This window comes from Rutidosis leptorrhynchoides, chromosome 9 (assembly GCF_046630445.1).
Source record: "Rutidosis leptorrhynchoides isolate AG116_Rl617_1_P2 chromosome 9, CSIRO_AGI_Rlap_v1, whole genome shotgun sequence".
NCBI lineage: Eukaryota > Viridiplantae > Streptophyta > Magnoliopsida > Asterales > Asteraceae > Rutidosis > Rutidosis leptorrhynchoides.
Genome location: NC_092341.1, coordinates 85,631,902 through 85,654,841, shown reverse-complemented (window position 1 = coordinate 85,654,841; position 22,940 = coordinate 85,631,902). Strand labels below are relative to the sequence as shown.

At 36.2% G+C, this 22,940-nt stretch overlaps 2 protein-coding genes across 2 annotated transcripts; one reads left to right on the top strand and one right to left on the bottom strand.

Moving 5' to 3' along the window:
* Window positions 1–1,370: 1,370 nt before the first annotated feature.
* On the top strand, window positions 1,371–11,173 carry LOC139868221 (uncharacterized). Its single transcript, XM_071856552.1, has 9 exons — window positions 1,371–1,704; window positions 1,797–2,861; window positions 3,356–4,327; window positions 4,427–4,468; window positions 4,558–4,634; window positions 4,719–4,887; window positions 4,993–5,094; window positions 5,177–5,275; window positions 11,060–11,173. Exons 2-9 carry the CDS (start codon window positions 1,839–1,841, stop codon window positions 11,171–11,173), a joined length of 2,598 nt encoding a protein of 865 aa, XP_071712653.1. The 5' UTR covers window positions 1,371–1,704; window positions 1,797–1,838.
* Window positions 11,174–16,330: 5,157 nt separating this feature from the next.
* LOC139866324 (uncharacterized) lies at window positions 16,331–22,483 on the bottom strand. Its single transcript, XM_071854528.1, has 14 exons — window positions 22,089–22,483; window positions 21,754–21,979; window positions 21,393–21,635; window positions 21,203–21,315; window positions 21,018–21,116; window positions 20,849–20,936; window positions 20,535–20,764; window positions 19,570–19,754; window positions 18,691–19,223; window positions 18,093–18,194; window positions 17,706–18,003; window positions 17,478–17,626; window positions 16,867–17,151; window positions 16,331–16,789 (listed from the first exon to the last, which is right to left on the bottom strand). The coding sequence occupies exons 1-14, from the start codon at window positions 22,385–22,387 to the stop codon at window positions 16,586–16,588; spliced, it is 3,054 nt and encodes a 1,017-aa protein (XP_071710629.1). The 5' UTR covers window positions 22,388–22,483; the 3' UTR covers window positions 16,331–16,585.
* Window positions 22,484–22,940: the final 457 nt, after the last annotated feature.

Sequence of the window (22,940 nt, the reverse complement as noted above, 5' to 3'; positions counted from 1 at the left end):
TATTTTTTTTGCCCCAAAACGTACATATTTTGCCCCAAAACTTTCAAATTTTGCTCAAAAACCTTTAAATTTTGTCCAAAAACCTTCATAATTTGTCCAAAAACTTCAATTTTTTGCCCCAAAACCTCCATATTTTGTCCAAAAAAATTGCTACGGTTTTAAATTTTTTTTTCCCCTGGTGAAAAAAATCCTAGTTCCACTACTGGAACCAAAGCAAAGCCAGATCCACCGCAAAAGAAAGCCTCGGGTCACGCAGTATACCGATCAAAAGTCGGTCAGAATTCCGACTTAAAAAAAGCGATCGATCAAGAAATAGAATGCTCAAAACACCACCAAGAGGATGTCAGTCAAAACAAAAGGTGTTAATTTAAAGGCGTTTTCATTACAAAATTCTGGAGGTAACAAATGAGAAACATACATAAACGTTCAATATATATTATATATATTATATATTATATAATAATAGTATAATAAATTTATACTTTAGGTATAGGTTACAATTTCTGGGGAAAAAAATCTGAAGACCGTATTGGACCGAACCAATTCTGAACCGAACCAAGCTATTTCAGTCCAGTCCTCAGTCCACATTTTACCTCTTTGATCCGAACTGAACCGAAAATAACATTGAAAATAATTGAATCGGACCGAATTAAACTAAACATATAGTTACACGGGAGTGAACCGATGATCTGATTTTGTACCATGCAGAACCCTTTGTATCTAGTCTAGTAATTTATAATTTGTGCTTTATTTATTTTATATAAATAATTTTAAATAAACACAAAAATGAAGTTCGTTAATTCCGGTATATTCCCCCAAATTTTCGCGCCACCATTTCAAAATATATTCTAAAGAAAAATTCGCACAAATATTTATTTCATTTCTTTTTCTAAACCTCTTCAATTATATCTGTAAGATCTGTAGATTTTATAGATATAGATAGATACATGCATACGTATAATAATGATCCGCCTTATACATAAAATTAGAACAACCGTCTACCACCGCGGCCGGCGGCGTGATGTATCTAATTTATACCTCAAACGTCTCTTTTCTTCATCCACGCCTGAAAATTCCACCAATTTCAACAAAAACCTCAAAAGGAATCATAATGTAGGTCCGCCACCACCGGTCGCCGTCATCCGCCGGCTCTGGTTAAACTCCGTCTCTCGCGTCGCCGTCACGGCATGCTTGATTTCCGGTGCCATCGCCGCCGCTTACTCCTTCAATGACGTTGAATTCAATAACGAGAAACTAAATAAGAAACGTGTGTTTGGGGATTTCAATTTCACGATTGAAGAGTCAAACGAATCGTTAATGAAATTTCTGGAAACGGTGAAAGATACCGGCGTTGCGGTAGCAGTTTTATGGAAGTCGTTGAGTTCCGTTTTGTCGTCGGCTAATTATGAGGTGAGGTTAGGGTTTGAAGTTAGGGTTGCGTCATTATTAGCGGATATTGTGGCTGCTGATGAAAGCCGTAGGGCTGCAATTGTTGGTGCTGGTGGTGGTATTGTGGTTGATTGGTTGTTAGATTCAGTCGCGTTAAATCGAGGTGGTAGTTACGGTGTTCAGGCAGAATCTGCTAGGGCTTTGGCTTATTTGATTGCTGATTCTAATGTTTCTGAATCGGTTTTACGACGACCGCGTGCCGTCCCGAATCTTCTTAGGTTTATCTTCTCTGCTCATCCTCCTCCTTTAGAACAGGTAATTGATTGCAGATTAGTTATATGCATTTACAGGTCTCATATTTGTACACTTAATTGGAATTGATATGATGTATGTGTAAATGTAAGCAGCAAACGAGGTTTGAAATTCCTGATCCTTTGAAAGGAAGGGGTATGCTTGTTGCAGCGATTATGGATATTGTGAATTCACCTTGTGATAATGTGGATGAGGTTAGGTTGAAGCCTATGTTATCGAAAAAAGCTGCAATGAGAGATATTGCAGCTGCGTTACAGGTTGTTGAAGAAGGTGGTATGTATTTGGATGAATCACCAGATGATGGAAAAGGGTTGAAGGGGATTGGGGCTAAAGTTCTTGAACGGGTGGGCCTTTTCAGAAGTAATGGTTCGAAGCAGCCAGAGCAAGAAAGTGTAAAATGTGGTAATAAAAAGAAGAGGGTATTGTTTAACAAATCTTCTACGTTTATATCTTGTTTGTGGGACGATTTGCAATGTCAACAAGTTGCAGTTCCTTTTGCTGCATGGGCTTTAGCAAATTGGGCAATGGGTTCAGATGTGAATAGATCGCGTATTCAAGAATTGGACAATGATGGACAAGCTATCATGAATGCTTTGGTTGCACCGGAGAGATCTGTAAAATGGCACGGGAGTTTAGTGGCTAAGTTTATGTTACAAGACCAAAATCTACCTTTTGTACCCGATTGGAGTTTGAGTCTTCTTTCAACCGTGAACCAAGCGAGCAAAGGTGATGATGTTTCATTAACCCGTGTAGCTTTATCGGCCTTCTTGTTATCACTCGAAAGATGTCCCGGGGCTCAAAAGGAGGTGATGGAAAAGAGTGTTTATTTAATGAGAGAAACTGCTAAAAGAATGAAGAAACATGAGTCTGTACAAGAGGCATTAGCGAAAGGTTTAGAATCATTATGTTTAGGAAACATACATTTGAGTCTTGATGAAGGACGAAAGTGGACTAGCATTTTGCTTCGTTGGGTGTTTGGTAATACGTCTTCTGATGCTACTAGATCTTCGGCTATAAAGATTCTTTCTCGTGTTCTTGAAGACTATGCACCATCATCTATACCAATTTCTCAAGGTTGGTTAGCTATATTGCTTAGTGACGTTCTGAAATATAGAGCGACATCTCTTAAAGGGAGTGCTCAGCCTAAGGATCAAGTGAAGGTTTGTGGCTTCAATTTTCATACTGAATTAACTTTTGTTTCATTAATTACACTGTTGCAAAAAACCCTGATTACTCCCGATAAATCCTTGATTACTCTCTTTTAAGAACAGACCGATTCAATTTTCAAAATCCGTTTAATTGACCGGTTAACGTCTGTTAATGGGTCAAAATTGGATTTGTTGGCCAAAGTTGGTCAACGTCAAAGTCGGTTAACGTCAAAATTGGTCAACATTTCAGTATGAATTTAACCTAGAATTTTAGAGTTTTTGAATAAATGAACGGTTATGTTAAAGGTTTTGTTGATGTTTATAGTATTCTTCCATATTTACACATAATATTGAAATTTATTATTTAAATGTATTAAAAGACCAATTCGATTAATCCACGAGTTGCCGATTACTCCTTCCAAAGTCCCGATCCAGTCCTCCCAGAGTAGAGAGTTTTGCAACCTTGGTTAATTAAGGTGATCTATAAAGTTATTTAATTTTTGTAGACTCAAATAGACCAGGCCAACATTGTATCTGGCTCACAAGCTGCTAAGGAATTGGCTAGTTCTGTTGTTAGTTTAGCGGTTAATCTGTTGGGAACCGAGTCTTTGGAGGATCTTAATCTTCTGTACATCGAACCATTTGCCATACCGTTTAAAACTATACGAAAAGACAGTGTGCCTAAAGTAAACGCTGTAGATTCTGCATTAGCAACACTAAAAGGAATCAAAACAATGTCTGAAATTTGTAGTGATGACTCTTCATGTCAATCAAGAATAATCGATTGTGGTATAGTTCCATTACTACGCCGTGTTTTATTAAGAGACGATTATGAGATGTTAGCTGCAAGTGAAACATACAATGCATCGAAAGATACTGACTCTAGAAAAAGTCAACCATCAAATGTTCCACCTGTAGCACACATGCGCAGACACGCAGCTCGATTCTTAACTGGTCTATCTGTTCATCCAAAAGTTAAAGAATTCATATTAAGTGATAAAGTTTGGTGTGATTGGCTTGAAGATTGTGCAAATGGAAAAATCCCGGGTTGCAATGATCTCAAGACTCGAAGCTACGCTAGAGCTACATTATTAAATATATTTTGCAACGATAACAATGTAAATAATGATATAGAAAAAAAGAACAGGTGTCCTCATTTTACTGAGATGATATATCTAATCAACCCTGACCTACCTCACTGGAAAAATCAAGGAACGTGTGAATCTGATGTGGACTCACCATGGGATAATAGTGGGCCCGTGAGTCGTCACTCAGATCCTTCGTTTGATGTTGTATTTATCCATGGCCTGCGTGGTGGCCCGTTTAAGTCGTGGCGATTATCTGAATGCAAGTCGTCATCTAAATCTGGACTTGTAGAGAAGATTGATGAAGAAGCAGGAAAGCAAGGAACTTTTTGGCCTGCAGAATGGCTTTCGTCCGATTTTCCTCATGCCCGTATGTTTAGTCTAAAGTATAAGGTTTGTGATTATAACATTGATAAATGATAATGGGTCCCGTCTTTTTTTCTATTGACTTGATCGTAACTGATGAATTTGGGTATTATTTTTGTTTTGCAGTCAAATCTTACACAATGGTCTGGATCAAGCTTACCCCTTCAGGTTTGTGTACTCATGTTATAACTATAAGAAGAGGTGTTATTTGTGCTACAAAAGCTAAATTTGTGATGAATTATCATTGGTTGATGCAGGAAGTGAGCTCAATGCTATTGGAAAAGCTAATTACTGCAGGAATTGGAGATCGACCGGTTGTATTCGTAACCCACAGGTGCGTGTGATCGTGACTCGATGCTTTAATTACAGATTATTTTATATTAATTAATATTTTAAATAAAATTCATAATTATTGCAGCATGGGGGGTTTGGTTGTGAAGATGATGCTGCACCAGGCCAGGAAAGAAAGTAGGGATAAAATAGTCAATAACACCGTTGGTGTGGTATTTTATAGCTGTCCACATTTTGGTAGCAAACTTGCAGATTTGCCTTGGCAAATGGGTTTTATTCTACGCCCTGCACCAACGGTATGTACCTTTTTCATATTAAGTTGTAGAGTGAACATATAGAGTAGTACTTATGTTTTAGTATAGGGCTAAAAATGTTGCCTGTTATTCAATTTGTTTGTTCAGATAGGAGAATTGAGAAGAGGTTCTCCAAGATTAATAGAGCTTAATGATTTTATTCGTCGTTTACATAGAAAAGGGTCTCTTGATGTTCTCAGTTTTTGCGAGGTAGTATACCATAGCATCAACCTCTTTTTTTGAGTTGACTTTTTATTGTTGACTTTTGATTGACTAATGAATATACTTCCAGACTAAAGTAACTCCAATTGTTGAAGGCTATGGAGGTTGGGCCATCAGATTGGAAATAGTTCCTATTGAATCATCATATCCTGGATATGGTGAATACGTTGTAAGTTTCGATCCTTGAAATTCACATATAATTTTATTAAAAAAAGAGATGGAATTGTTGGAAGCTTCGACGAGCCCAACACACTCACTATAGAGGACCTAGACTATAGAGGACCTAGACTATATTAGACTCACTACACCAACACTTTGACGTTGGTTAGCCTTTAATTTTATAAATCCTTAGTGCACAATGTACTTAGGCGACAGTGTCGACCATATATCTTTAGGCGGTATAACCGACCATGTATTACTTAGGCGGCAGAGCCGACCATATAATAAGAACAACAAAAGTGCACTAAGAACTTAAACACAAACTAAGGCTTGATCGGGAAACTTAATAAAAACACTTATATTAAATTACAATTACAATATTACTTACAAGCTTTCTCTTCTCTACTTTCTCTAACTCACACTCTTCTTCTCTTCTTCACAACTCACTTCTTATTTCACTCTCACAACTTCCACAACTTACTTCACACTCTACAAATGAAATCCTCACCCTTATTTATACTACTCCATGAAAGTTTCTAGAAACTAGATATTTCCATGGATATATATAAATATCTAGATATTTTTATACATATAAATATCTAGATATTTCTTACACACATAAATATCTAGATTTTTCTCTCATATTCTAATATCTAGATATTTTCTTATACATATTAATATCTAGATATTTTACCCATATACATTTACTAATTCCATATTATTCTAAATTTGCATTGTATTTTAACACTCCCCCTCAATGCAAATTTTCTTCCAACGATGTCTTGCAGACCATTCCAAGTGCTTCTCTGAATTTTGTAAACTTTGGTTTACTTAGGCTCTTGGTGAATATATCTGCAACTTGTTCATCTGTCTTTGTTGGCACCATCTTGATCTCCCCTTCAAGGACCTTCTCGCGAACATAATGATAGTGCACTTCTATATGTTTTGTTCTTGCATGAAAGACTGGATTCTCTGCTAGACGAATAGCTGATAGGTTATCGCAGAAAAGTTTTACTTGATAATCTGGTGATTGATGAAGATCTTCCATTAGTTGCTTCAACCACATAATTTCTTGTGTTGCTGATGCCGCCGATCGATATTCTGCTTCAGTGCTTGATAAGGATACAGTTGGTTGTCTCTTGCTGCACCATGATATTACTCCCGATCCGAGACTAAACATGTATCCAGTTGTTGACCGTCGTGTATCATAGTCTCCAGCGTAATCGGCGTCACAATATCCAGTCACGTGACATTCTTTTGTTTTCTTGTATAAAATACCAAAGTTAATAGTGCCTTTAACATACCTTAAGATGCATCGTACAACATCAAGGTGAGGCTTCTTCGAATTGCTCATGTATCGACTAACCACTCCAACTGCATAAGATATATCTGGCCGGCTTATTGTGAGATAAATAAGACTTCCGACCATCTTTCGATACATGGTAACATCTTGAAGACATTTTCCTTCATCTGCTCGTAGTTTTGTATTCGGATCCATCGAAGTTGAGATAGGTTTGCAATTAAGCATTCCGTACTTTTGTAAAAGATCTCGCGCATATTTCTGTTGTCCCAGAAATAATCCTTCTCTTTTCTGCTCTATTTCGAGTCCAAGAAAATGTTTGAGTTCTCCAAGCTCCTTCATATGAAATCTGATAGACAGATTCTCCCTTGTTCTTTGGATCTCCTCATAGTGATCTCCCGTGATGATTAAGTCATCCACATATACTAACACTATGGCTAGTTTTCCTTGATCTTGTTTCACAAATAAACTAGAATCTGAAGGAGCAACTGTGAAACCACTTTGTACCAAGAACTCACCAATTTTCCCGTACCAAGCTCTTGGAGCCTGCTTCAATCCGTATAGTGCTTTCTTTAATTTGCAGACATGGTCAAGATGGAACTTGTTCTCAAAGCCTCTTGGTTGCTCCATATAAATGTCTTTGTCAAGTTCTCCATGTAAGAAAGCGTTCTTGACATCCATCTGCCACAACTTCCAAGATTTGATAGCGGCTAAAGCTAGTAGAGCTCGAATTGTTGTGATCTTAGCCACTGGACTAAACGTTTCTTCATAATCCAGCCCATATTGTTGAGAAAAACCTCTAGCAACAAGTCGAGCTTTATACCTTTCAATGGAACCATCTGATCGAGTCTTCACCTTGTAAACCCATTTACAAAATATTGGTTTTACATCTTTTGGCTTTGGAACTAAACTCCATGTCTGGTTTTCTTTTAGTGCATTAATTTCTTCTTCCATCGCTTTCTGCCATTCTTGACTTTGTGCTGCTTCTTCATAAGTGGAAGGCTCAATAGGTATTGATTCATCCACATGAGCAGCATTGGCATACCTCGGATTAGGTTTCCTCGACCTTGTTGATCTCCGTAATTCTTTCACATGCTCCTCGGCATCCATTTGGCTTGGACGAACCTCTTCGAATGTAGATTGATGTACCCCAGTTTTCCATGGACTCGTTTCCTTAGAGTACGATCCATCTCCTTCTTTAATTGGATCCGATATGTGCTCTTTATGTTCTTCTTTCTCTTCTGGAACTTCTTCTAATCCATGAGATTCTGGAAGCTCTATCTTTTGAGGTGACCACCATGAAGAAGTTTCATCAAATACCATATTTCTTGAAGTATGAAACTTTCCAGTATTTGGATCACAACATCTCCATCCTTTTCTTGATTCATCATAACCAACAAAAATGCACTGAATTGCCTTCTTATCAAATTTGCTTCTGAGATGATCTGGCACGAAAACGTAGCATACACATCCAAAAACCTTGAGATGATTGACGGTTGGCTTGATCTTCCATATTATTTCATATGGTGAAATATATCCCAACTTTATTTGTGGAAGTCTGTTAATCACGTATGAAGCCGTCCTCATACATTCGGCCCAAAATCTTCCTGGTACATTCTTACCATGAAGCATACTTCGACAAGTTTCGGCAAGGTGGCGATTCTTGCGTTCCGCCACTCCATTCTGCTGTGGAGTATTGGGGCAAGTTAATTGCCTTCTGATCTTGTGCTTCTCAAGATACATATTGAACTCAGTCGATAAATATTCTCTTCCATTATCTGTGCGTAAGCACCAGATCTTAGTATTGAGCTCACTTTCTACCTTGTTCTTGAACTCTTTAAACTTCAGAAAAGTCTCCGACTTCTCCTTCATGAAGTAAACCCACACATATCTTGAGAAGTCATCAATGAATGTCACCATATATTTCATTCCTCCAAGTGATGTTTGTTTCACTGGGCCAAAGACGTCTGAGTGTATGAGCTCTAGTGGTGTCTTGGACTGATGTTGTGACTCCTTGAATGGCAATTGGTGAGCTTTTTCAAATTGACATCCAGCACATATTGTATTTGTTCGGATATCAATTTGAGGAAGCCCATTTACTATGTGTTTCACCATCATCTCCTTTAACTTGTTGTAGCCCACATGCCCAAGACGTTCATGCCAAAGATCAGCCGTCTCATTTTTTCGAGTCTTATCCACATATGCTGTTTCAGCAGATAGTACATAGACCGACTCTATTCTTCTTCCTTGCATAATTGGATTTCCAACCACCTTCACTCTCTTGAATATGGACACATCTTCTGGTCCAAAGAGCACATAGTTCCCTTCTGCTGTTAATTGTGGTACTGACATTAAATTCTTCTTTAGGCCAGGGACAAGATACACCTTCTCGAGTTGGAGCTTATGAGAGCCTCCTTCATTTGGAATTATTGTCTTTCCAATGTGAGAAATAGATTACCTTGAATTGTCGGCTGTCAACACGACTCTCTTTCCTTTGTAATCCTCCATTTCTTGCAGCTTTGTCCCATCGTTGGTCATATGATTTGAGCACCCAGAATCGATGATCCAATCATCTTTGTAGTTTATTTTTGACTTTAAAGTTGTTGTAAGAGCTTGATCATCTATGTCAGCTTCAACAGAGAGTCCAGCTTCTGCATCCCATGTTTCCTCATTAATGGTTGCTTCGAATGTGACATCTTTCTTCTCATCTCTTGCAGCGGCCACATTTCCTTCGAAAGTTCGCCTTCTGGGGAATCTACAATCTCGAACAAAATGACTCTTCTTGCCACAATTGAAGCATTCACCATTCTTTCTCTTATCATTTTCCCCGTATTGTTGGCGATCTCTTCTTCCTTGTTGAGCTCCCCCTGAAGCGTTGCCTTTTGATTTTGGGTGACCCTTCCACCCATATGTCTTACTTTCTTTCATCGTCTCTTGTCTTCGAGATGTTGCTTTCTTCTTATTGGTGAAGAGTGCATCTTCTCCGTCTTTTATGGTTACTTCATTCATCTGATTGGCTAATGTCTCTTGATTAGCCAATAGATTCTCCAGCTCTATTAATGATGGTTGAGTAGGCCATCCTCTCACAGCGGCTATAAATCCATTATACTCGGATCTTAAGCCGTGGATGATAATTCTCTTCATCCTTGCATCACTCACTTTCTCTTCAGGAGCAAGTTGAGATATCTCACGACAAATAGATTTCACCTTGGTAAAATATTGAGAAATAGATAGACTTCCTTGTGAGATACCCGCAAGCTCATTTTCCAAGAGCTGGAGGCGTGCTTCATTCTTCTTTGAAAATAATTTTTCAAAGGTTTCCCAAGCGGCCTTTGGTGTTTTCTCGTCACGAATGTGCTCCAATAAATCCTCCTCGATTGTAGTCTTTAATATAAATAAAGCCTTCCCGGCCTTGATGTTCCATTTTCTCAAGGCTTCGGCATTTTCTTTCGGTGGAGGCGTTGTGTCACTGCCAGCAACTATTTCCCATAAATCCTGTCCTTGTAGGTAGGATTCTATACAGGTCCGCCAATAACCATAGTTGTGGTTATTGAGACTCTTGATTCCACTGCTCGTACTTGCAAGATCTGCCATCATGACGTCCAACGTCCAATAAGCTTGGTCCCAGACCAATGAGCTTTCACAGTTCCTAACTGTGCTCTGACAGAATTTCCCTTAGGGATTTGGTGTTAACAAGACGATGTAAACGTCCAACGTTTACCGATGAGTACCTCCACTAGCAATGGTCCCGAACGACCCGCTCTGATACCAATTGTTGGAAGCTTCGACGAGCCCAACACACCCACTATAGAGGACCTAGACTATAGAGGACCTAGACTATATTAGACTCACTACACCAATACTTTGACGTTGGTTAGCCTTTAATTTTATAAATCCTTAGTGCACAATGTACTTAGGCGACAGTGTCGACCATATATCTTTAGGCGGTATAACCGACCATGTATTACTTAGGCGGCAGAGCCGACCATATAATAAAAATAACACAAGTGCGCTAAGAACTTAAACACAAACTAAGGCTTGATCGGGAAACTTAATAAAAACACTTATATTAAATTACAATTACAATATTACTTACAAGCTTTCTCTTCTCTACTTTCTCTAACTCACACTCTTCTTCTCTTCTTCACAACTCACTTCTTATTTCACTCTCACAACTTCCACAACTTACTTCACACTCTACAAATAAAATCCTCACCCTTATTTATACTACTCCATGGAAGTTTCTAGAAACTAGATATTTCCATGGATATATATAAATATCTAGATATTTTTATACATATAAATATCTAGATATTTCTTACACACATAAATATCTAGATTTTTCTCTCATATTCTAATATCTAGATATTTTCTTATACATATTAATATCTAGATATTTTACCCATATACATTTACTAATTCCATATTATTCTAAATTTGCATTGTATTTTAACAGAAATGATATCTAGTTTCTTGTTTGTCTTTTCACAACAGGTGTTAGAGTCGACCGATCATGTAAATTCATGCAAACCTATAAGCAAAAGTGATCCTTCTTACAGTCAAACATTAAATCTTTTACACAATCTTAGAGCTCGCACCCATAAATAGACATTGTAGATCTTCGTGTACTGTCAGCAAACCATGTAAATAGCCATGTACAGAGTACCGGTCCTTGCACAGGATAAATTACAGAGACTAGTAACACAGACATAGCTACATATACACTGTTGAAAAGACATATTTGACCCTGTAGTTTTCTAGCAAAACTTGTTACCCCGATTGCCATCTTCGTGTATTTTAGAGGAAAGGCTGTTGGTTAGGATGTTGCTACAAGTCTGTAACACATAGAAGTTGCATATGCTGTACATATAGTATTCATATACATCTAACTTATATAACGATAGATAGAACCAGATTGATTTGTTCTATGTGACGGTCTGCAGTTGCACCTACTGAATTTTAAGATTGTGCTACATTCTGTTTGTAATATACTGTATATATAACGAAGTACAAGTAGATCATTTCTTGTGTATTGATTGATTTAAGTTTAAAACCCGTAGTTAGATTGTTGTAAAATACATGTGTTCATGATTTATGTCCAAATGACCAAATTACAAATACTACAAGGCATATAATATAATCTATATAGCAAGTGTAGTATTACATGAACTTGACAAATTGATAAATTTGCTACTACTGGTCATGTGCAAAACACGTGACTACTTTCAAGTTTCCAGTAATCACACTTCGAATGTTGCCTTCCATCTTCATCAGCATGCTTTGATTATTTTCAATTCAAAATTATTGCTTTTTTTTTTTTTTAATTCTAACCTACGAGTATCTTTTCTTAATCACTCTTTTTGGTCCGTTTAACGAAATGAGTCACGTGTTTTGCACGTGATTAAATCAGTTAACTCAAGATTTGTCATTTCTCCACCTCTAATAATTCAGGGTACTAGAGAGGCCGTTTAACCAAATTCAAAGAAATAAAATACTCCGTATATAGTTTGTAGAAAAATATCATACAAGACATAAATGGTTAATGCATGATGTACAAATAATAAAATGAATCGCCAACCTTATATTTGTCATGTTACTATTTTGTTCAACAGGGTCAAAAAACTGTGTCGTTCAACATATGGGTTAATACATGTGATGATGGAATATACCAATAACTACTTCTGTTATGTTTTCTTCTCATTAATGTTGCATTTACTTATATTTACATGCTTTGGTTACTTGTATATTCTGTTTATTAACTTGTAACATTTTAATCAATTCAATATCATGTGGAGAATGCATGTTTGTAGTGTGAAAGTTGTACTATAATATTATTCCGACCACAATTGTCTTGCCTTGCTTAATAACTACTATATAAACCATGTCTATGAGTTGATCCTCTACACTTAACTTTGTGGTATTATGGAGACAAAAGAAGATATTGGTGGTAGTGAAAATAGCGGCGGCATCATAGTGGCTAATGGCGGTGGAGAACCACCATCTCTAACGACCGGAAGAAGGATACATGCGAACCATGGTGTACCTCCATTCTTGATCAAGTTATATGAAATGGTTAACGATGAATCAACAAACTCGATCATATCGTGGGGTGCGTCTGGAAATACGTTCATCGTATTGGATGAAAGACGATTAACCTCAGAGATTTTCCCCTACTACTTCAAAACTAATCGCTTTGATAGCTTCATTTCTCAACTACATAACTATGTTAGTATTTCTTGTTAAATTAAGAAGTGTTTAGGGTTGTTTTTCCAAGTTGTTTATATACTATTAAACGTTCTAAAATTGAATTTAACACAAATACACAGATAAAGTTTTCTCTGTTCAGGCTACCCGGAAAAAGTATTACTTTTTCATTGGACATATGTGGCCTAACCGGGTTATCGACCCTTTTTTTTTTGCCACCCCAAGACATGTGATATGCGATGTTCAAGCTACCGAGAGAAATGAGCCTTTTTAAAACTGAATTTAATGAAATATGTGATATGATTAGATCAATAATTAAATTTGGATAATCAGTTTAACAATAACTTATAGTCGAATTAACATGCAATGCCAATAATTTTTGAATTCTTGGTTTATGTTAATTGTTTGAATTTGATTTTGAAGGGTTTCAAGAAGCGATTGGATTGTCTCGAGTTCAAGCATGAGCATTTCCAGAAAGGGAAACAACACATGTTAAAAACCATCAAGAGCAAAAACCAACAATCTAAAATCGTTACCCATGCGTTGTCTCGTTCCATTCCCACAAGTGAACTTCAAACGACATATGCTAAAATTAAAATGGCACAAAAACAAATAAATAACAGAATACAACGGTTTAAAATTGATATAGAGATAACTCTAGATGAAGTCCAAAGTAATATTGAGTCCATGACCCATAAACTTATAGAAAACTTTTCTGAATGCATTGGGCCAAAAAGAAAGTTCCTTGATATTGACCATAACATTGACTTTGTTGACATTGAGAAAGATTTTAGCATAATTTATGACCAATTTGAGGTATTCAAGAGTGATGAATTAGAGAGTTTTATGACAATGGGTGGTTTGTTGGAAGAAATGGCGACTAGGCGCAATGGTAGGGGTGCTGATGGTGGTGGTCGACGTCGTGTGCCTCAGTTTTTGCATAAACTTTACGATATGGTGGACAAAAGAGAAATTGATCATCTCATATGTTGGAAACAACCTAATCGCGATAGTTTCATCATTCCGGACATCAACAACTTTGCAAGCCATGTTCTTCCAATGTATTTCTGTCATAAAAATTTCAGTAGCTTCAATTCACAACTCAACATATATGTAAGTGTGGGATAAGTAGTTATGTTTTGACTTATGAAGTCAAACTTGTTTATTTTAAGATACAATTGTTATATAAATTTTACATAAGAAACACAACTTTTTCATAGCCAACTCGATAAAAATCTTACTTGAAATCCAGTGTCTTTTACATGTGAAGTCAGAATTCACATTTATGTATATTTATTTGAAATTAAGAACAAATTTGTTAGACATTTAAAGTCAAAAGAAGTACATATACTTATGGGGTAATATGCACTTTTTTTGGTTATGATATTTAAAACTTCAAGGATGCTGATTACAAAGTTCTCTTCAAATTGTATAGGACACCACCCCATATATATAAGATTTATGATTTTTTGATAGTAAAAAACTAGTATTAAATATGAACGGTACTTTATAAAAAAAAAATTGGGACCCTTGTGAGTTTTGATCTTAGATTCGACACTACTTGTTTTTGTAACCAATTTTCCGGTATGTTTAAAAGTGTTTCAAGAAGGTGAGTTGGGAGCAACATGAATACGCGAATGAATGGTTTATCGGAGGGAGATATGATTTGTTGGCGAACATCAAGAGGAGAGACAAAAAGATACCACTGTTTACCTCTGCCGCAACGTTTTTATCAACCGAAGTAGAAATGTTCAAGAACCAGTTGAAAACCATACAACAAGATCAAGAGAACAAGATTAAGTGGATATCAAAATACGAAGTTGAAATGAAAGTCTCGGTGAATGTGTTTAAAGAAAAAGTTGACAACTTGGCCAACATTTTGAACAAAATGATATTGAAAAGTAAAGAAAATGTTGAACATTTTAAGAAAGTTAAACTGAACATTGAAGAGAATGCTATTGGTAACACTTAAGTTTGTTTTTTGTACTTCATACAAATTTAAACATATAACTTTCATCTTTTAAATTGATATGTATGACTGATGAGTTGTTTATGGTGATCTTATAGGTCACGAAACAGGACAAGATTTGGAATTTGTTGAACATAACAATAATGTCGTCGATACAGATTTGGAAGAGCTTGATCATTTCTTAGATACGGAAGACACTATTGTGACAAAAGAATTGGACCAATATTTGTCTTTGTATCATGCATTGTGCAGTCAGATCGATGCCAAGTTTGTTGCAGACAACACTTCAGAGAACTTATAAAGAAGACAACTACGTTTTTAGTTTCATTATATGTAGCAATCAAATCAATGGTTTATATAACTATTGTAACCAAGAATCAAAACTATCATTTCAATATTTACCTGAAAAGTATGATTTTAATTGCCTTAGCTTCTTACTATTCCTAAGTTTCTGACTCTACAATACTGATTATTGTATGTCAAGTGACGATATTAGCTTGTGGGATACATTAGAACTTCACATTTGTTGTATCAATGCTCTGATCTAAGGTTTCAAAACTCGGGGAGATTAATCGAATTTTACTTTTTTACACGTAAATAATATAATTAAATTAAAATTTTAAATTAAATGTAAGGAAGAGAAACAAAAATATTAACAAAATAAAATTGTTGACTACGTTTCATTTTGGTCGATTAATTTTGCCTTCGACTGATTAATCTCGTTTTTTGTCCCGTTGACCAATGATTGATCGTTTTGACTGATTAATCCCGTTGAGGGATGATTGACCGATTTGCTGGAGCGAGTCCCACTAATCCTATCGGGGACTTCTAAAAAACCGTCTCTATTTCTGCAGCACTCCTTTAAATACATTGAGCATGAGGTTTATAATAGTAAACTTAGAAGATATTTTTTTATATGCTAGGTTACTTTCTTTTTGCAAAATCAAATCTGCTTAAAAACACTACAGTTGCATGCGGACATAAAAAGAAAACGAGGGCCCTGTTCAGTTGGAATAATATCGTTGAATGGAAAGGAATGTGTAAAAGAAATTGAAATCCGAAGTGTTTGAAATTGACAAATTCCATGGATTGCGAAAAAGTGTTTTTATTGACATGGATAGAATTGAATTCTATTCTATAAAATACCCAAAAAGTTATACAAAAAGTTTTACGTTTTCATTTTTCGTTTTAATCTTCTGACTCGCGTTTCGGTTTTCAATTTCAACTTTTATTTTACAGATCCGCGTTTCAGTTTAGTTTTTCAGATTCGCGAGTCGTAAACGTAAATCGAAATCACGAACCGGAAACTCGAATCGAAAATGCGAACCGAAAACGCGAACCGAAAACACTAACCGAAAACGCAAATCGAAAACGCAAAAAGTTAGCGCGAAACGCAATCGTAGAAATTCCATCACTTAAATGTCATGTGAAACGTAAAATTCATTTTTACATGTTGAAGATAGGAATACAATTTTCCATCGCTTTTTGAAGGAATGACAATTCCTTTGAATGGTGGAATGTTAAGATTCCAACGAAATCTAATTCCTTTGAATCCTATGAACCAAACACGCCATACAATGAAATTCAATTCTATTCCGTTGAAATCTCACGAGATTCGATATTCTATGAACCAAACGGACTCTAACTTAATAGCCAAAGGTTTGAAAACGACATTTACATACACATATTTTACTGTGGTAGATACAATGAGCAATTGCTACAATCCTTTTTTAGAACCAGCATACTAACCATCTAAACTTCACTTTTTTCTTTTTCTTTTTCTATTCTTTAACCATGGATTCACTTCATGATAAGTCTACACTACTTCTAAGTATGGTTTACAAAGATTACGACACCGATCCATTTTCTACACCTAATTCCACTTTATCCGTTTGAATAACAAAACGATCAACAATTCTGACAGTATTAATCGGATCCTGATATAAAGAACGAGCCCTCCACTTACTCGGATATTCTCTTAGATGACTCAATATGTGCGCCTGCTTCGACTCGTTATCCCAATCCGAATCCAATTTCCATTCCTTCGGAACCTACGTATAAAATCACATAAAATATTATTCAAAAAAACACGTACAAATACATGAAAGAAATAAGTATGAGTTCTCACTTTATCGACTGCAAGAGTAAAAACTTCAAGGTCTCCATTTTCCTTAATATGAAACCGTGTGAATGACTTGTAATTAGCAATGCGAAGTGACGAAAACGCTTCATCGAAATGCAAGTGAAGCCAATTGATACAAATGTACAAGTAGCTTCCGAAAACGAGAGACACAACAGGAGTCGAAAACACCCAAAAGTAAAGAAAAACCGAAGCGTAATAAATTAACGCTCCCCCTCGAGAAAGCGAAACCATCCCGTTCTTACATATGTTAGTCCTGGTCACAGCCATTACCTAAATAATTCAAAACCATAAATAAAGAGGGACTTTTTTTTTGACAAAATATCACGGATGGTCCCTAAGGTTTGTATCGGATTACACTCATGGTCCCTATGCTTTTTTCCGTTAAGAATGGTCCTTGTGGTTTGCACTTTCTGTCAAGGCTGGTCCATGTGGTTTGCACCACAGGGACCATCGGTGATTCAAGTGCAAACCACATGGACCATCCTTGACGGAAGAAAAGCACGGGACCATGATTGTAATCTGATACAAACCACATGGACCATCCCTGATATTTTGTCATTTTTAATAAAAAAGGACCAAATATTTGATATTAGTACCTCGGGAACATCGAAAGCTGACATAAGATACTTAATACAAGCTGGATAAAGCCCAAAAGTCCATTGTTCTATACGGGCCCTAAGCCCAGTGGGGTCCGGGAAATGTTCACTTTCCACGGATCTGTACCATTCATATAACGAATGATAACCTGAAATAAACTTATATGATGTAATTTTGGAAACATATGACTATATAATATAAGTAACTAAAATGAACAAAAATCTTACCTGATGTTGCCAACAGGTTATGCCTAATGCAGGTTTCAACACCGAGTTCCATTAACAACATAAGAATTAAAGCTGCAGCCAAATGGGCCGAAACATGTAGAACTCCGATTACGACTTTCTTTTTCTTGGAAATTTTCGAAGGAAGGAACGAGATCGAAGCGATCAACAGTAAAATAGCACCCGCAGACGATACGTATGATTGACCAAGCATGTACATAAAAACATCCCATACTGTGCTAATGAAGCTCTTAACGTGACCAGAAAATGTATCGTCTTGTAGGATATGATCTAGCTTGCACTGTCATAAAAATTTGGAAATCAAACAATAATCAGGCCTTTTTTTTTTTTTTTTTTTTTGAGAATTAAAAGAATTCAGTAAGTGCATACCAGGGGAAACATCGAAAAGGTCAAAATGAAGTATATGAACCCGCCAATGAAGTCAAACTGCCAGTTTTTCTTTCTGAACTTCAATATATTACCCAGAGCAATCTGCACGACACAAATTTCCACCATAAATAAATAAATAAATAAGGCAGTGAATAAACTGTGAAAATCATGGATCTTTTATCCGAAAAAAATAGGGGTAGCAACTGTTTTTTTTTTTTGGAAAAGAATAATATGGGTGGCAAATATGACCTTATGTTTTATACCAGACGGGTCAAATAAAAAACAGTTAGTAGACGAATGGGTCAGACAAGTAAAAAGTAGCTCAAAGTATATTTCAAATGTATAAAACTTCCTAAACCGTTTTATTCAGATATTTAAATGATTCCCGTAACATTGTTCATTAAGGGTAAAACCGACCCTCTGGCGACCCCACACCGACCGGACATTGTTCATTTATATTCACAATTTAACAGATAAAGGGTACCCAACCCGGTTCGGGCTTTTTCAACCCGCACTAAAAAGACACACTTCAACCCAAAACCATTACCAACCCGCGACCCGCCCATCTTGTCACCTTTAGTTTAACTTTACTACATACCCTGCTTGAATCTTGGACAGATGGATAAGCAGCTTTCATCTCATAACTCGTTTCATGCGCTTTATCAAAATCACTAAACACATGGGTCGGGTGCAAAAACGCCCCACCACACCCATTAACAAGTAAATGTTGCACGATAGCCGGTTTTTCAGACGGAACGTACGAATGTCGCATGTAATGATGCAAATCACCCGCCATTCGAAGTTTACACCTACCCTTTAAATAATCACGAATAAGGTGCGAGACGTTTTTTCCGGTCACATCGTCCCAGTACCAATCAAGAAGCCAACTTGGTTCGTGTGTCATAATTATAACGGAATCGTTATCTTTAATCTTTTCTTGTATAAGCTCAACGAAGAATTTGAATTGGTAACTATCGATATCGGAATGAAGAGCTAAATCGAGACCGAAAACCCACCAACGTTTAGGTAATTGTAATGCGAAGTAGCTTTTCTTTTGCGGCATTAACCAACCGCCTAACCAACTTTTGTGACAAATGTACCTCATATAAGTTTGAAGCCCGTCAAACCAATCTAAAATAGTTAAAAAAAAAAGAAGAAAAAAAAAATTACTTTCAACTTAGCCAAACAACTTTACACTAGGGGTGTGCATATCGCGAGAAAAATCGAGAAACCGATCCCGAACCGAGCTATTTCGGCCCGGTTCTCGGTCCACATTTTGTTTTCGGTTCAGACCAGACCGAACCCAGAAAATAACACCAAAAATAACCAAACCGAAAATATATGGTCCGGTCCTCAGTCTGAGTTTTTGCTACAAATCGGGACTCAGGACAGAACCGAACCGAACTAGTTTGGTCCGGTTATGTATCATGCACACCCCTACTTTAGACAAAAAAAAAGTATTTTAATAAAAACCTACCATGGTTTCCAGGGATAACAAAACACTGTGGGCCATCATATCGATTTAGACCAGAAACGCCAGGTGGCAATTCAGGTTTGTTTACAGCTATATGCTCATCTTTGTACCATGAAGGTGGTTGTAGAGCATACTCAAAAGGACGAAAGAATCGCTTTTCGTAAGTGCGTGCTGACGGGTTAGGGTACCTGAATGCAACCATGATAATACTTTTTGAGAGAATCACAAAATAAAATAAAATTTGGGTTAAAGCTACAGATAGGCTATATACTTTCTCCAATGTTCTATATACGCATTTTCGTCTCGCTGTCGGTTATATTCTTTCAAAAATGTTCTCATGTCAACAATTGGTTACCAGTTACCGGTACAACCGGCCAAAATAATTACGTGTAATTTTTTTATTTTTTTAAAGGTGACGTGGACTAAATATAATTAAAGATTAAAGCTATAAATCGGCTATATAGTTTCTCTCTTGGTCAATGTAGGCTATATAGCTTCTTTTTTTTGTTCTAATGTTAACTATAAATATGATGACACATCTACTGTCCAGGTACAAAAAAGTATAACCGTTTATATTACTCCCTCCGTCCCATATCTATTGTCCAGGTATTCCTTTTATGGATGTCCCAAATTAATTGTCTAGTTCCTTTAATGGAAAAGAATAAAGAATAATGTGATAAATCTCTTTTGTACCCCTATTTTATACAAGTAAGACAAAATGATGATTAGAAAGTAAGGGGTAAAACTGGAAAGTTAACAAGAAGTACATGTGTCAGGTACTTTTTCTTAAACCGTGCGTTTTTTGTCTGGAGACAATAGATTTGGGACGGAGGGAGTAGTACACTTTTTGGAAGTATATAACCGATAGCGAGACGAAAATGGGTATATAGCCTATATTCGGGACATTTGAGAAAGTATATCGCCTATTTGTAGCTTTAACCCATAAAATTTTGAGAGGTAAAACTTACGCAAGATCGCCTCCGATAAGAAGAAGGTTCGCACGGGGCAATTTTATTAAAGAACCATTACTTAAAGCACGAAGTGAAGGTCGAGCGAGAAGTCGAGCAACAGAATACGAAGAGTTTCCACCGTCACCAGTATCGGCCATAAAGTCAAACCAAAAGTCATCCATTTCACTAAAATGATCGTATAAAAAATCTTCTTGTTTAGCCCCTACATGAGCACCACTCATTGCTGCCTACAAAACAAACCATCATTAAGAAAATAATTAATTTCTAGTCAAGAAATAAAAAATAAAAAAAATCATAGAAAGATATAAAACCTGCATCATGCGCATATCAAATCGTCCCACGAAAACAGTTACCGATACAAGGAGATCAAAAACAGTCTTGAATAGATCAGCTGATGTCCTGCAACAACGATGATATATATAACTATATAAGTATACACACAATCTATACATACAAATTTAGTAAGGAGAGAAATTATACCCCGAATACCAAGGAACCATATCCAAGAAATTAGGTTTCATCTGCTTGTTTTTCAACTTCTCGGTTTCTTTAACTGATAGAGGATGCGTAAGAGCCCATCTGATATTTATATTTAAACCATTATTTTTTTTTTTTTTTTTAAAAAAGGAAAGTTGACGATCTACAAAAGATATAAACATACTTACCCTGTTGATCTTTCAACAACGTAATTAGCAATATAGAGACCAATAAACGTCGCCCATAATGAATATATTGGAGAAATTTCATCTGATGACTCGCATGGCCCACTACAAGAAAACTGAAGAAAAAAAAAAGAAACATGAAAAAGATAAAAGAATATATTTTTAAAAAGATAGCAAACAGTAGAAGCCGTACTTCTCCGTATATAACCCACTTAGAAAGAAGTGGATAATCGCGGGCCGACCCAACTGGAGCAAACCAAGATTTGCATACTTCATCTTTAAATTCATACATTTTGAGAAATTTAGCCAACAATTCGCTTCGATCCCCTTTTCTCCAAAATGTAAAAAACCCGGAATCTTTTCGCCCAAATGGTTTTTCATTCAAAGCATGATTCCCACAATGACTATAAAATACACAACAGGCCAGACTTAATACCTACACGGACCAAAAGGAAACTTTTTACATAAAACGCTCCAAAAAATACAAAGATTACATTTTTCATTAACTGTTTCAAAAAACACATGTTACAGATATATGGATATGTAAGACTTACAGTACAATTCTGAAGAACAGTCAAGATCTCGGGTCTTTTTCCAGCCACACGAGAAACAAGACCAATATACCAAAGGCCAAGAAATACTAAATGGAAAACGAGGAGAACAAAAACAGATGAAATGAATATAGTCAAAAATAAGGATAGGTTCATCCTCATATCTACTCCCATCGACTGAAAACTCGGTAGATGATACAATGCTGCCACTAATATCCATGCTATATACCTACATTCAACACAAATCAAATTACCTAAAAAGATACTAAAAAGTAATAACTTATAAAATATAATAATAATAATCATAACTATAAGACTCGAGTAAATAAGTAAATTACCATCGACTGAAATTTGAATAGCTTGGTTTAATTGTCTTCCCTACAAATGGAGATGAAAAGAAATAGAAAAACCCGAGTAAACAGGCGTAAATTGACCACCATTTGATGTTGTTGTCTAGTTTTTGAATAAGTGTATGCATGTTGTCTGATGAAATAAAAAATAAGCAACCGACAACTACTGCAATAATCGCGTGTCGGGAATGTTCATGCGGGTACGGGTACGTGTGAGTTAGAATCGTCCGTACTGTCTCCATGTTAATCGTATCTAAAATACCAACCGGCTGCTTATCCGACCCCATATACAAGAATTAGTTCTGTATGCAAAGATGATTCACAATCTGCCTTTCATGTACGTGAGAGTCAATCGAATTAGTTACCAGCTCCAAAATCGTGACTGCATTTCGTTTTACAAAACATTAAAACCATAGTACAAATTTAAACAACTTACAGAGTAATATACCAATTTCATTACTCCCATCATGAAAACAGGCTTCTCAATAACAAATTATATAATTTTTTATTTGAATGGCGATATCGACAACAAATGCTCTCATTTGTCACCCAGATACGCGTTAGGAAGAAACCCAATTCACAACGATGTTGGCAGTACCATCGAAGGTTGGGAAAACCCCCATAGACCTTCCCAAATCGCATCGATGTTGGCAGTACATTATATAATATTTCACTACATGATATAAATTCACAATTCCCTAAGTAAATTTCTATATATGATCTATACATAACTTACATGGATCTAGTATTAGCTAATTTCACATAGCAGTTATAGAAAATATATTGTATTATAAAAGCAAAAAAATCATTGTCACAAACATCAAAATCATGCATTTCATC